Below are 15,188 nucleotides of genomic sequence, written 5' to 3' on the forward strand. Positions count from 1 at the left end.
GAGGAGGTGAGCCGCTGGCAAGGCCCACCTTTGTCTCTGTTCTCACCTGATGCTCTCTGCCTTTGCTCCTATGGACGAGCCTCACAAGAAACCACTTTGGAAAAGCTGAACTACTGAACTACAGTGAGGAGTTCCTCATTTAGATGTTGCGGGGAACATTTCTTACCTTCCTTAATCCTGATACATCAGTAAACTGGCCAGAGCATATTCTCCTAAAATCCCACTCTCCTCAGAACACCCCTCTGTACACTCACATCCAAACTGCTTCTGTGTAGTCTCCACCCTGAAAGGCATATGGATTTATAACACACAAACCTACACATTATCTAAGTGTACACACACACACACACCACATGCACACGGATAAAAATACTCCCTGCTATGCCGTCACCATCAGAGCACCGCCTCTTCTTTTCTGTCTATATCAGCTCCTGCTGTGTGGATTCTTTTTGTGTGTGTGTGTGTGTGTGTGGATCCTTGTAGTCAAAAAAAAGAGCGGTAGGCACGAGGAAGCCCAGGCTATCGCTCTGAGAGACTTGAGAACAGGGCTGGAGGGTTTCGTGGGCAAGATGAGGGCCTTACAGGTCTCTGACAGGATGCAGAAGAATGAGGGGCTACTGTGGTGGCCAGATGTGATTTCTCGGGCAGTAGCTATGTTGTAAGAGTCCGGGTTTGACGATGCTTTGGTTGCTGGGGCTGGAGGAAGGTGATCAGTCCTCTGGCAGGTCTGCAGGTGAGTGGACTCAGCGGGGAAGGGCACGGGTCAGTGCCAGTGACAGGTGTGGATGGAGGGGGTGGGGGTCAGGCCCGAAGCTGGGGGCCCGGGGGTGCTGCTGACCAGCTGCTGGCCTCAGTCATCCTAACCAGCCCAGGGGTAAATGGGGATGGGGGCCCATCTCTGCTCATCCCTGACAGAGAAGCGACCCCAACTCTTGAAACTGGCTTAGGTTCAAAAGGGAAGACTGCTCACACTAGCGCACCGAGGAGTCCTACATCCTGACACGGCCTCTCGGGGGAAAGCGGCAGCTCCTGAGGTCAGAGAGGAAAGCACAGAAGAGGGGAGTTGAGGCCACGAGCAGGGGAATGAGGATCACCGGGCACTGGGCTCGTCCTGACCAAGCGCGAAGATGAAACCCTGCAGCCACGCCGGCGCCAGGTGGCCTGAGCCCCAGGCTGCGGGCTCACCGTCACCAGCGGGGCCAGCACCTTGCACCCAGGGCACGAGCAGCAGCAGGGGAGGCAACAGGACGCAGAGGTGAGCCTCATTTCCTTGAGAGGAGCCTGCTGTTGTCTCTCTGAGGCTTAGTCACTGGGAGGCCAGGTAAACAATCCCATCACCCTAGCAACCAGGCCCAGGCGGGGTACTCTGTGGACGCGGCAACCTGCTCCCAGATTTAACAGGAGCGTTAGTTTGCATCCGCTTCTGCACATCAGGTGGGCCGGCTGCCAGTGACGCACTCGCTGAGATGCAGGTGAACGTCAGGGGCCCAGGCTTCCTGGGACAGCGACTGATGGGAAGGGCGTGGGGTACACGCTAACTGGCGCTCCCTCCGCTGGGTTAGTCCACTGAAGCTGGGGTGGGGGGCTCCTGCCTTGATCAAGGATCCTAGTTTTGAAGGAATAAATGAGAAAATAGAGAACTAATTCCTACTTACCTACTTTCCTTCAACAGCCATTTTCCCATGCTCTCTGCCCAGGCAATGCCAGGGGTCTGCTTGGGAGTTAGAATCACAATTCCTAACTTCTTGTGTTTCCTCCCGTGGAACCCTACTAACAATATAGATGGACATTCAGATGGCCCTGGGAGAAGGCCCGGAAGGGAGCAAGGCGGTGGAATTTCAGGGCTGACTGCAGGGTGTGGTTTTATTGCTGGGAGATGCCTGGTTTCATAGAACACTCTGTTCTTCCCACCCCTGTGATGATGGAGTTCCTCCAAGACCTCTCTTCCAGGGAATCTGCCTTACCTCACGGCACCGATCTCACTCCCGATGGGTTCTTTCCAACCCAGGGGTCTGGATTATTCTCAGTGGGCACCTGACATTTCTGTCACTTCCTTTCTGTAAATCGAGGCTTGGGGAGCAGTAGAGAGAAGTGCTGTTCTGTGTCTCAGGAGGCCTGTGTTTTAGGCCTCATTTCCCCACTAATTATGTGACACTGGGGAAATCATTTACCTTTCCTGGGCTTCAGTTTCCCCATCTATAAAGCAGAGGCTCTAAAACCCCCAGGTCGTGTGATTCTCTTTCTCTAGGAAGGACTGGAAAATGGGGACACGCTCAGCCTTCACACAGGACCTCCTGTCACTTCTGGCTGCAACTGCCTCAGCCGTGGCAACTTCTATTCCCTTCTTCAGGACAAGTTCTGTGTATCTGAACTCTTGGGTCTCCAATCCATTTTCTTGGGTTATGATTTCAGTGTCTTCTTTTTAAACACAGCAGAGTTTAGAAGACCCTCAATGTCCCCTTTCTATTAACTCCTAGGTTCCAAACGTAGAGCCTGGGTTTGGACTCCTTTTCCTGTCTCAGAAGAGGCACTGAAAGCGCAAAACCTTTGTCACCACAGGAACCTGAGCTCCAATGCCAGCTTGACACTCATCTCCCACAAGACCTGGGGTCTGCTAGTTCAACTCTCTGAATTTCAGGGGACTTCCCTGGCGGTCCAGCGGTGAAGACTCTGCATTCCCAATGCAGGGGGCACGGGTTTGATCCCTGGTCGGGGAACTAAGATCCCACATACCGCACGGCGCAGCCTAAAACCAAACCAAACCAAACCAAACCAAACCAAACCAACCCAACCAAACCACCAAACAAAAACAACAATTCTCTGAATTCCAGGTTATCCATATTTAAAATGTTGAAGATAGTAAAATATCTCATAGAGTGGCTGTGAGGATCAAAAGAGGTAAAATGAAGCAGGAGCCTCCAGAGGGAAATGTTCTCCTTCCCCCTACCCCGCCCCGGCCTACACAGAGTGGGGAAGAGACAGGGAGGCAAGGGCCCCAGGAGGAAGGGGCCCCCATTCTCAGAGTTGCAGCCACCAACCTTTGCCTTCCAGATGGACTCATTCGGCACTGGTCCCAGCCCCCTGACCAGGGCATGATGAACAACTGAAAGGTTTTCCCTGGCTGGGCACTTCCCAGGGCCAGCCCCACGCTAGACCCAGGGGCTCCCGTGGATGAAACCCTTGCTCAAGAAATTCCATGCAGCAGGGACAGAAAGGAACGGAAGGGAGAGGGGGAGTTAGTCTAGGAGCCACCACTGCGACCTTGCCTGAGTAGATGCTCAATCAGCTCCTGGTTGAATTAGGGTCTCTGGGAGGAGGTGGGCCTAAGGGAGCTGATTTAACCCGCCCTAACAAGGATCCACCACCTCTGGGCAATTTCACAGCAGAGAATCCACACAGCTCCACCTCTTCTGCCTTCGGTCGTTTCTAAAAACACTAATCTCTATTGGGTTTAACTACTGTGATTGATACATTCCCCTATTCCTTCATTCTGTTGATCATCCAACAGTGATTTCTGTTGAGCATTATGTACCAGGTTCTGGGAATATAGTAACAAGCAAAGCAGACAAAAGTCCTACATTCCTGGAATTTTTATTCTGGTGGAGGGAGACAAATAACGAATTAAATAAACAGTAAAATAATAAGATAGTCAAAGGACTATCCAGAGAATGAAACCAGCAGGGTGAAGTAATAGTAAATGAGCAGCTACTGTAAACTGGGTGGTCAAGTCGTTTCTATGGACATGACACTGAAGCTGAGATTTGAAATGACAAGGAGGCAGCTGTGTGGGACCAGGGGAGACCATTCCAAGCAGCAGGCCCAGCTAGGTGCAAAGACCCTGAGGCTTGGTGAGCTGGAGGACCCCAAAAAGGCTGGAGTGCTGGAGCCGAGAGAGAGGGAGAGGGTGTAGCAGGGGATGAGGCTGGAGAGAGAGAGCCAGGGGTAAGGTCAGGAGGGCTTTATCTGTTACTTCAGGAGTTGAGTTTTACTCTGAGAAAGAAGGGAAGCCAAGGGAGAGGTCTGAGGAGGAGAGCAACATCATCAGATCTATTCCCTAAGAAAGGCCCTTCAACAGCTACAGGGACTGGACTGCAGGCAGACTAGAGCAGAGGCAGGAAGAGCAGGCTGGAGGTTTTCGCAGAAGTCCAGATGAGAGATGCCGGTGGCTTGAACTAGCACCTTAAACAAGCCTTGTGGACAGACACTTTGGAAATACTTGTTGAATGAATGAATGAATGAATGAATGAATATGCGTGATGTCACCAATTTTTGCCTCATACTTAAGTAGTAAAAGAAAAACCTGTGGTTTATCTAGGTAAGAGTAAGAGGAGGAGAAAACAATTTAGAATTTAAAAATCGGCACAAAGAAATGAGAGAGGCAAGTAAGTTTAGCTTGTCCCCGGGGGCATTTAGGTCAGGCCTGGAGGCAGTTATGAGGGGAATTCTAGTGTGGTGGTCACTCTTCTCCAGAAAAAGGTACTTGGTACATGCCCATGAGATTATACTCACGGAGCTTAAAGGCCGTCTAAAATGGGGGCTGGGGGGCTTCCCTGGTGGCGCAGTGGTTGCGCGTCCGCCTGCCGGTGCGAACCGGGTTCGCGCCCCGGTCTGGGAGGACCCCGCGTGCCGCGGAGCGGCTGGGCCCGTGGGCCATGGCCGCTGGGCCTGCGCGTCCGGAGCCTGTGCCCCGCGGCGGGAGAGGCCACGGCAGAGGGAGGCCCGCATACCACAAAAAAAAAAAATAAAATAAAAAAAAAAAAAAATAAAATGGGGGCTGGGGCCGGGCTCTGGTACCTCTGAACAGACAAGACACCATGGAGACAGTGTATCTGAGTAGATTAGGAAAGAAGTTATTGGAAGGCAGAGGGAGGAGGGAGGCCAGACTCGGAGGACCTGTGACCCTGTGAACTCCTAGGAACTGGGAAAAGCGCAAGGCCTTCCGCTGGGCACGTGGCTGGTGCAGCAGGAGGACTTGGTGGGCAGCTCTGGAGGTTCCGGGGCTGCAACCCTCTGCAACTCAGCATGAAGCCCACAGGCCTGGGGCTTTGCTGACGGGGCGGTCACCGCCGGGCCGCTGTGTAATGTCACAGTGACCCGACCCCCCTCCCTGCTTGCTCAAGGGCTGGAGCGTGGGAGCTGTGTTCACACTCTCATACTGTCCCTCGGGCTCTGTGTGGCGATGACGGGGTGTGTGTCTGTGTGAGAGGTGGGGTGTGTGTGGCAGAGGGAGGAATACGTCTGGGGGAAACTGACCAGGCGTCTGCTCTCTTCTTCTTCATCTTGCCCTGCTATATATGACTGTTCCCACTTAGCCCCACAATGCCACCTGCCTCCTGCCCTGGTCTCTAACCTCTAGTCTCAATTTTGCTACATTTTGCTCCTGCTTCCCCTCTTCCGCTGCCCTGCTAAGCTCCGTCACTATTCCAGAGTCTCTGTGGGTCCTGGTGCAGAGCACGGAGGCTCCTGTGGTGTCTCCCGGTTACCCCAGGGCCGCGGCCCCCACAGCCCCGGGCTGGCTCTCTGGCCCTGCAGTCTGAGACTCGGACCCGAGTGGTATGAGTGAGGAAGGACCAAATAGTACGGCAGGGCTACCAACTCTTATCCCACAAGCCCCACACAGTGAGTCGCCCGAAAGGACGGCCTTTCCAGTTTGTCCGAATCAGTGAACACCACAGCCCCTTGGGCCAGTTCTAGCAGGGAGGGTCAGTCTGCCTGTTTTGGAGCTTTGTTGTTTCAAGGGGCACTCTAATCTCCTTGGGGAACTCGGGACTGACAGACTATTACTGACTGTTAGGCGGCCTACTGTCGTGGAAGATCAGCCCATCAATGCCCATTGAGCACCTACTGTGTACCTAATAGAAGACAGTCTCTAAGCTCACAGGATAGTTGGGAAGATAAAACTAAATAAAGTACATGAAGGAGAAAATAATAAAGGAGTAGAAAATCAAGGGTTATTTATAACCCAATGCTGCAGGGCTTCAGAAAAACGAGAGATCCTGGAGGGTAGGGCCATCGTAGAGAAGGTGGGATTTAATGTGTCACCATGAAACATTTATATCTGGCAGAATGAGCAGAAGTTTTATGATTTTTTTTTGGGGGGGGCGTGGTGGGAGGGAGGGATCGGAACTGCCTGGAGCCAGTACTCCAAGGAAAAGAACCACCCATCGCTCACACGTGCGAGGACATGTGCGCTCGCGTCTCTCTCCCCTGCTGTATCTGTCTCTCTTTCTTTCTTAAAAGTCTTTTACATTCTCTTCATTAGAAAGTTTCTACCTTTTATGTCAATTATAGCTAAATAAAAGAAGTTTCTACCAAGAAGTCATCCTTCTTGAACCTAAACACTGACAGTGATTTGAGGTCTGGGCCCCCCTTAAAATTCCTTGTTAACTGGCTTCTCTTTCTTATTCTGCAACAACTAAAGCGACTGTTGGGTATCAGAAACTTTCTTTGAATCTCATAAACGGAAACAGGGAAAGGCAGGAGGCCTCCTGAATCGGGGCGGCAAACGCTGGATGAAGCTGGAAGAGGAGGGAGGGAGGGAGATCCCGAGCTGGAGAGGGTGCGGTGCCGGAGGAAGGGGCTTCAGAAGGCTAACAGCCGCCTGCCTGCCGGCAGCCCCTCCCACCCATCTCCTGCTCAGAGAGCCCCCGGCTCCGCAAGGTGAGCACGCAGGGTTCCGCCCAAGTGCCTCCAGATTGAGCCGTCTCTGCGGGACCCCTCAGGTCAGAGCCTTCCATCCTCGTACTCTGGAGTCCTCAAGTCTGACACTAGCCTATCGAGTTAGACCCAACAGAGACCCTGTAACAGAGACAAAGGGTTCTACATAAAAGAGAGGCTATGCAGATGCCAACTGTTACATATAGGATGGATAACCAACAAGGTCCTACTGTACAGCATATGGAACGATATTCAGTATCCTGTGATAAACCATAATGGAAAAGAATATATGTATGTATAACTCGATAATCATTTTGTTGTGGAGCAGAAATTAACACAACATTATAAATCAACTATACTTCAATACAATTTTTAAAAAAAAGGCTATACAATAACCCCAAATTGCTGAATTCTGGCCATCTTCTAGACCTTTGAGTGGGTTGCTTTTTTTAAAGGTGCTTTTTCATCCTCTCCTCCTCCTAAACAGGTTGTTAAAATTCGTACCTTCACAGGGGCCTCTCCTGTTGCTTCCACCCAGAACTCTGTCTGCCTCACTTGAGAATCACACAAAGCTAGTGATTTAAATTTAAATAGTGTCCAGGTTGGTTTCTTCCCTCACACGGAAGCCCTTGTTCAAATGAGCTCTGATGTGAAAACCTGATATATGAGTCTATAAGACAGACGTGAGCGAGCTGCTCAGGCAGAAGTGGGAGAGCCCGGGCAAGTGGGAGCGGCCAAGCTACGGCCTTGAGTGTCTCCTGCTCTTGAAACGAGAGCTCTTTCCAGAGCATTTCAGGGCTTGAAGTCAAGTCAGAGCAGGGGCAAGAGAGAGGTGGAGCCCCACCTGGAGTCTTGCCCGTACACGGTCTCTTCCTGGCTGTGAACTTCAATCCCCTCCTCTTGAGCCCTAGATGTGCCATTTCTTCTGTCCCTCTTAGCGTGTTGTGACTGGCATAGAGGGGAGGGGAGGGGAGGGGCAAGGAGGGTCCCGCTGCTGGGGCTTCCTCCCATCTAAAGCTGAAGGGGCCTCAGGGGTGCTCAGAGGGTTGTTAATAGCCTATGAGTTCCACCTTCCAGGTGACCATGTTGGGTGGCGCACATGCAGGAGGACAGAAGAAGAACTCGGCAGGCAGGAAGGTGAACAACAAATCCATCCTCACAAGGGCTATCTAAACACTGAGTTATTTCCTCTGGACCTTCCAGAATCATTAACTAATTCACACCACACATCTCCACCTAAAGCCAGCCGTGTGCACAGCAACTGGTTGCATGCTTGCCTCTTCCATGGTTTCTAGCCAGAGCTACCAGCACCAGCAGCTGCCCTGCGACGGCTTGCCAGGGGCTCCCAGAGGCACTGCGCCGTGTGCTGGAGAGGGCAGGACAGAGCCGGACAGCGCACTCTGCTCCTCCAGCAGATAAAGGTCCCCCTTTGCTCTCTCAGTTTCCATTGCCGATCTCTCCAAGGCCTAAGGAATACTCTGTCCCAGATCACAGTGACTTGTGGCCTCTAAGTGCCTTTCCCAATTCCAGGAAGTTTCACTTCCTGGAACACGACAGCCCAACTGCTTCGTCAGTGCCAGAGGCATGTCGAGGTGTTTCCCCTAGATACCTCACAGGTTTGAAACCTTGAGGTCATCTCTGCTTTCCCTTCTCTCCCACCGCCCACAAGCACAGCCCTCAAATCCTCTTGAGTCTACCCCATGCTCTCTCCACCCCATCACCACTGCTGGTGGCTCATGAGGACTCTTGCTACCAGCTCCCAGTTGATCTGACTCACCCCCGCTGACTCACCCCCAGCCTTGATCCATCTCATGCACGGCTGCCAGAGAGGGCCCCTCAAACCCACGTTCCCGGAAACATTACTCCTCTGTTTGAAACCCTCTCCAGCCTCCCTTCACCTATAAGAGGAGGTCCTTGGCTTGGCATTCAAAGCCATCCCAAGTGTGGCCACTCCCGCCTTTCTAGCTTTGCCTCTTGCTCCACCCGCCTGGCCTCAGCCTATGTTCTGGCCACACAAGTCCACTTGCTGCTCCCCAGTCAGCTCCCAAGTTGCCCCCAGCTCCAGGTTTGGCTCCGGCTTTTCCTTCCGTGTTGAAATGCTCTCATTGGTGTGCCACTTATCCCTTCCTTTGGGCCAGCTCCACTCTCAGGAACCTCCCTAGACCCCGCAATCAAAATGCACCTCCATCTTCTCCACATCCCCAGCAGGCTGTCAGGATGAGCACAAAGCTCTTTGTCCCCCATCCAGCCCTCATTTGCAGGATGAGATCTCAGAGGCAAGGAGTCCTCATGATTTACTTCTTTCTTAGGAGAAGTAAGAATTAATTTAACAATATTTAGTCTTCTCAAAGAAGACATTAAATATTAACATAATTTAATATCATTATTTTACTGCGGCACTTTTTAAACCACTGATTTGAGGACAAAATTAATGAAATGACACATATTTTCAAGGTATTCAAGACTCAGTAGTAATAATGGACTTGTGGAACACCAAAGAGCAACCCATTAGCAGGGTATGCTACAAAACCCCTGTGTGCTGAAGGAATGTGAAAACTTACCATCAGCTGCTTGGCATCCTTGAGAGATGTCAAAACAAGACAATATTGTTCTAATGAATCCGCTGGCTAAACTTCTGACTAAAGTGAAAAATCAGGGGGTGATACTGAATCCTCAGTTACTTTTCAGTCTAAAGCAGAAAGATGTGCATTTTTTGCTTAAGAAAATCACGCTGCATTACAGAGATTCTGTTTAAGCACTGCTATCAGGCAGTGCTATCACCCCCCACACAGCGACGTCATGCTGCTGAGAGCTCTGAATGGGAGGTATCTGGCTTGGGTTTGATTTTTCGGATGCAAAAATTCACTCAAAATGAGTTTAAAAAAAAAAATAAAGGTGGGGGGCCAGGCAGGATGTTTTCATATAATGTAGGAGAAAGGAGTCACACTTGGGGCGGGGGGTGGAATAGTTGATAAACCAGCCAGATGGTCTACCAATATATACTGTGTTAGTCTTTTCTAGTTGTGGACTTGGGTTTTTTAAAAAACATTTTATTTTGAAATAATTTTAAACATATGGAAAAGATGCAAGTACAGCAACTACCTATCTGTGTTTACTATTTATATGCACACATAGTTTTATTTTTTTCTGAACCATTTGAGAGTAAGTCGCAGGCGTTGTGCCCTTTTCCAATTTAATATTTCGGTTGTGTATTTCCTAAGAATAAAAATATTCTCTTACAAAACCACAGTATGGTTATCAAATTCATGAAAATTAATATTGATTTTAATCTATAGACAATATTTCAATACTGTCAGCTATGCTAATAATTTCCTGTATGGCTTTTCACCCCTCCAGTACAGGATCTGGTCCAGGGTAACATATTACGTTTAGCTGTTACAGAATTCTTGTCTTTTCACACCTCAGATTCTCTTTTATGGACCAAGATAGGGAATACAAAGATAGACAAGTAGGCTTTTACATTACTTACTCCCTCAGAGGCTTTCACACATGGAATTTCACACACAAAAGGCACTCAAAATATAATTACTGATTTCTATTTCTTGAGAAAAAATTCAAACCAGAAGGAGGGAGAACATGGTAATATAGTTTTACTATAGATGAACTGGGAAAAATTCTGAAAGAAATAAAAGTAGTAGGGCTACTCTAAAGTAGAGTAGTTTAAAAACTCTAAAGATTAGGAGGGAAGAAGTCCACTTATGAATTCCACCATGAAATGATCTTTCCCATCTTTGGTGAGAGGGTCCTATGGAAGTCTAGAGAGTGTTACGTTCCACCAAATGATTACTGAGCGCTTGCTCGGTGCTCCGTGTGTCCTTCTAAGGAAAATGCACAATTGGAAAAAGGAATGAATCATTAATGGCAGAATTTTAGGTATGAGGACAGGGATGGGGAGAAGGCTGCTAGTACAGCACTCGCAGCACCGATCTGAATGTTTTCCCACTGAGAGGCCAAGCTGATCCTGGCTAAATGTGCCCTGGAGTAGTATCACTGGGAGATTATTAAGACACCAGCTCCTTCCATACATGTAGAGAAAAGTGCCCAGACCATTACAACGGAGGACTCAGGTATGGGGATGTTCACACATTCTAGGAGAAGCTTCCAGGGACCACAACCCTACCCATGGGAATGAGGGGCCCGAATCAGTTACCAACACTGTATGGCTATTTCCCCTCCCATTCTGCTGTCCATTAAGGTAAACTTCTTTGCTCAGCCTGTGACTACCTGTCTCAAAATGGTGTTCTTACTTCTCTTTGGGATGGCTGACCCAGAGATCTTTCCTGACACCTAGCCCCAAGTGCATGGAATCCAAGTCCACCAGAGTGGTCACCCTCCCAGACAGCCATTTGCCCAGAGCTGTGACCTTGTTCTGCTCCACCTAGCCCCATCCCTTCCACCCAGCAGCCTGTTTTCCACCTGCAGCCTGGAGTTCCCTTTTGCTTCCACAGCATTGGCCATTGCATACAGATAACTAGGGCCCAGGGCTCTAACAGCTCATATTATGAACTGAGTGGCTATGAGCTCAGAACTACCCATCTAGGCTGCTCCTCCACACCCCTCCTGGACCCTGGGTTAACGTCACCACCCAGTGAGGAGCCAAGGCACAAAGAGGGGCAACTTGACTTACACTCATCTGTTTCTTTTATGTGTAGAAATGCACAGAGGAGCAAAATGATGGATCTAGATCTCTGGATTATGTAACCACACAGAAAATCCAGACTTGGCCTTATTTAAAAAGGATGTCAATGTAACTAACAAAAGGCACTGTTTACTACATTTCTACCTCTGAAAGCAATTTTTCTCTATGATGTCCTAGAGAAGGGGTCAGCGAACTGTGGTTAGCAGATCAAATCTGGGAAGCCACCTGATTTTGTAAATAAAGCTTTATTGGAACACAGTCACGTACACTTGTTTTCCTATTGTTTATGGCTACTTTCCCACTAAAATGTCAGAGTTGAGACAGAGACTGAATGGCCAACAAAGCCTAAAATATTCACTCTCTGGCCCTTTACAGAAAGTGCGCCAACCCCTGTCCAAGAGCAATAAGGCATCGAAGAAAGATAAGAATGAGGTACCTGTTGACTGGCAAGTGTTCTCCTGTGACATGGCAGTCATCACGGTTTCTGTGGCTGCATCTCGGATTACTTGCTCCTCACTCTGCAGGAGGGTGAGGACACGTTTCCAGAGAGCAAGCGTATCTTGCAGGCCTAAGAAGGCCAAAAAGAATTCAAATTACCTAGGATGCAACTTACAAGCAGGTACAAATACTGCTTCAAATCCAGTATTGAATGAGCAACCGTTACTCCTTTTTTGTGGGTACTGCAAGGAAGGGAAACTTGAGAGTCAGATAAATGCCAGAAGAGAGAGGACCCTAAGGGGACAGGTCTGAAAATGTCCTTTTGAATAGGAAACACTTCTGGAGGCAACCAGCCCCAGGCAAGGCCCCCTAGAAGGTACGGCCTTGGCTGACTAAGGCCCAGCTGTCAATGGGCCTTAGTCAATGACTCATGCTTCTCAGAATGAAACTTTATGCATCAAGAGTGCTTTGGGGAAACTAGCCCAATGTTAATTTGAGTGACTGTTTCAGCTTATAAATTCTGAAAGCAAAGTTTCAATCAAGATTATGCTTTGGGGGGCAAGAACTGAAAAAAAGCAAAGAACCATGATAAAGGCACCAGCCTGTGCCACGTCTACGTGGGGCCCACGACCTGACTGCCATTGCCCCTGGGCAGGGACCCTATCAAGTCCCTGTGAATCGTGCTGCTGGGGACCAGAGACCAGGAACAGACAGTGTCTGCCCCTGAGCAACCGAAAGGGACATCAAGTGGAGAACACAAGGTAAGGAGAAGGCAGGGCTGGAAACACGTGGCTGTGACTCACCACAGGGAAAGGTCTCAGGAGACTGGTGTAACGGGAGGCGGACTGCGTGAGGGAGGGGAGAGGGGGCAGGGCCTCAAAGGAGGGACACATACTGTCCAGGTGGGGTGGGTGGCCACGGAAGACCACCACTCATCATCCCTTGACGTTCAGTGGGGAACCAACCTTGCCCTGAGAGCTCTCCTTAGCTCACCCTCTCCCTCATCTGTCCACAGAGAGCCCAATATCAGAGCCACCAATGCTCCAGTCATACTGAGAGCAGCAATGGCTCCCTCTGGGGTTTGTGCTCTCCTGTCTGTTATAAATCTGGCTTAAAATTTTACTCAGTCTTTCAGAATCTATCCATTCTAACTGTTCTCTAGGGTTTCAAATTTCCCTTTCTTAACATTTTCTTATACCGCTAAGGTCCTCAATCTTCCCTCTTTAGTCCATTTCAATTTTTCTTTCTCCTTAAATGACTTCGGTCTGCCCTTGACTTGTCCCCATTCACTTTATGTCCTCTGCCTCTCAGTTCTGTGACTGTTTTTCATGTTCTTGCAGGCCGCCAGCCACTGCCGACCTCCTTCCTCATTGCCTGTGATGCCCTAAGCAGCTCCAGCAATTCATGATGAACCAATGGCTTTTGCCCAGGACTCAGTTTCACTCAGAAATTCTACATTATTCCACACACATTTTCCTGCTATGAACCAGGGTCAGAGCAGCCAAAATGTGCTGCAAATGTGCTGCAAAATGATATCAGCCAAAGTCACCCAGAAAATGTGCTGCAAAATGATATTACCCTCCCTGAGAAGTGTCACCAAAGTTTATAAACCTTTGCTCATATTCCTCTGGGTACAATGGTTAAAGCAAAATTGTAGCAGGTCCCCTTTCAGTCCCCCTTTGGGTGTAGAAAAGATGCCTAAAAGTCACTTAGAACAGGGGTCCCCAACCCCTGGGTCTGGGGCCTGTTAGGAATCGGGCTGCACAGCAGGAGGGGAGCAAGCAAAGCTTCATCAGCTGCTCCCCCTCCCCGCCCCACTGCTCGCATGACCGCCTGAACCCTCTCCCCACCCCACCCCCGTCCGTGGAAAAACTGTCTTCCACGGAACCAGTCCCTGGTGCCAAAAAGGTTGGGGACCGCTGACTTAGAAGAAAGACGTATGAAGATACCAAAGACAACTGTTTCTCAGAGAGAGCCAGAGACATGAGACACTTCATTGGTCTGAACTCCGATAACACTTAAAATTTGAATCTCACCATCTGAAAAAGCAGTTCTTTTCTTTATTCTGTAAATCTTTTCTCCACAACTACACTGAAAGCTCCCTGGATGCAGGGACCATGATTTATTCTCCAGGGCTGGGCACGGAAGAGGAGAACAAAAACAGAAATCCCGTAATGGATGGAAGAGAATCCCAGCATGGTTAATATGGGGGTAAGATGGCAGGAGAGGGCAGGGTCAGGACTCAGACATGGCTTTGGGTCCTGAGTTTTCCTTTTAGTAAACCCTATTCTTAAAACAAAACACTACAATTTAAAAAATTTTTTTAAGTTAAAACAAAAACCCCTATGGTTTTTCAATTCCTTTGGGTTTCCTAAAGCTTGGTTTTCTCAACCACCATTGATATGATGCTCTTTCCTAATTATTACTCTTGAAGGACAGGGGGTGGCCGTGAGGAAAGAGACATGAAGGTAGAGAATATGGTTGGAGCTGTACATCTATTTGATTTCAAAATATCTCTACCTTTACTTCCCAAAGATGCCTTAAACTATTTTTATTTTATTTTTTGGCCACGCTGCTCGGCATGCACGATCTTCCCCAACCAGGGATTGAACCTGCGCCCCGTGCAGTGCAAGCGCAGAGTCTTAACCACTGGACCACCAGGGAAGTCCAAAGATGCCTTAAACTTAAAACTACTTTCAGTGAAAGGAACCAGCAGTCTTCCTAGTCACTTAAGCCAGAAGCCTGGAAGTCATCCTTGAATGTTCCCTTTATATTAACCTCAACACCAAGTCCTGCTGATTCTACTTCCTAAATGCCTTCGAGCCTGGCCTTTCTTCTTCCTCAAGGCCACACTTCACTCTGTCCCATTTATTTCTCACCAAGGTCACTGCAACAGGCTTCCTGGAAGAGGTGATGGTTAGGCTGAGTCTTGAAAGACAAACAGGAGTCAGTCAAGCAGCAGTTTGTTTAGAGAACTGTTCCCCGCTGATGACGCATGGGAAGTGGTGGCCAGTGAGGAGGGAGAAGCAGGCAGGGCGCAGAAGAGGGAGGGCCTTCTGAGCCAGGCTAAAGAGCATTCAGGTTTTATCCTGAAGGCAATGGGCACCCACTCAAAGACTTTAAGCAGTGGAGTAAAATGCTCAGATCTGTATTTCAGAAAGACCACAGAGGCTTTTGGAACCATAAGGAGAATGGCTTGGGGGACAAGACAGAAAGAAAAGAGGCCAATTAAGAGGCTGTTGGGGCTTCCCTGGTGGCGCAGTGGTTGAGAGTCTGCCTGCCGATGCAGGAGACGCGGGTTCGTGCCCCGGTCCGGGAAGATCCCACATGCCACGGAGTGGCTGGGCCCGTGAGCCGTGGCCGCTGAGCCTGTCCGTCCGGAGCCTGTGCTCCGCAACGGGAGAGGCCACAACAGTGAGAGGCCCGCGTACAG

General features: G+C 49.5%; 1 protein-coding gene across 4 annotated transcripts in view; it reads right to left on the reverse strand.

Annotated features, from left to right (window-relative positions):
- Nucleotides 1-15,188, reverse strand: part of THADA (THADA armadillo repeat containing) — a 305,797-nt gene that overhangs the window by 12,728 nt on the left and 277,881 nt on the right. For 3 of the 4 annotated variants that reach the window (XM_028496748.2, XM_007128981.4, XM_028496750.2), the window contains 2 exons: nucleotides 11,754-11,885; nucleotides 10,034-10,496 (listed from right to left, as the gene is read on the reverse strand). In XM_028496748.2, coding sequence (XP_028352549.1) covers nucleotides 10,462-10,496; nucleotides 11,754-11,885 — 167 coding nt within the window. In that variant the 3' untranslated portion in view covers nucleotides 10,034-10,461. Of the gene's footprint in view, nucleotides 1-10,033; nucleotides 10,497-11,753; nucleotides 11,886-15,188 lie in introns of those variants that run through there. The other variant, XM_007128982.4, reaches the window with a different exon arrangement.

The sequence above is a fragment of the Physeter macrocephalus genome, chromosome 12 (assembly GCF_002837175.3).
Source record: "Physeter macrocephalus isolate SW-GA chromosome 12, ASM283717v5, whole genome shotgun sequence".
In the NCBI taxonomy this organism is placed as follows: domain Eukaryota; kingdom Metazoa; phylum Chordata; class Mammalia; order Artiodactyla; family Physeteridae; genus Physeter; species Physeter macrocephalus.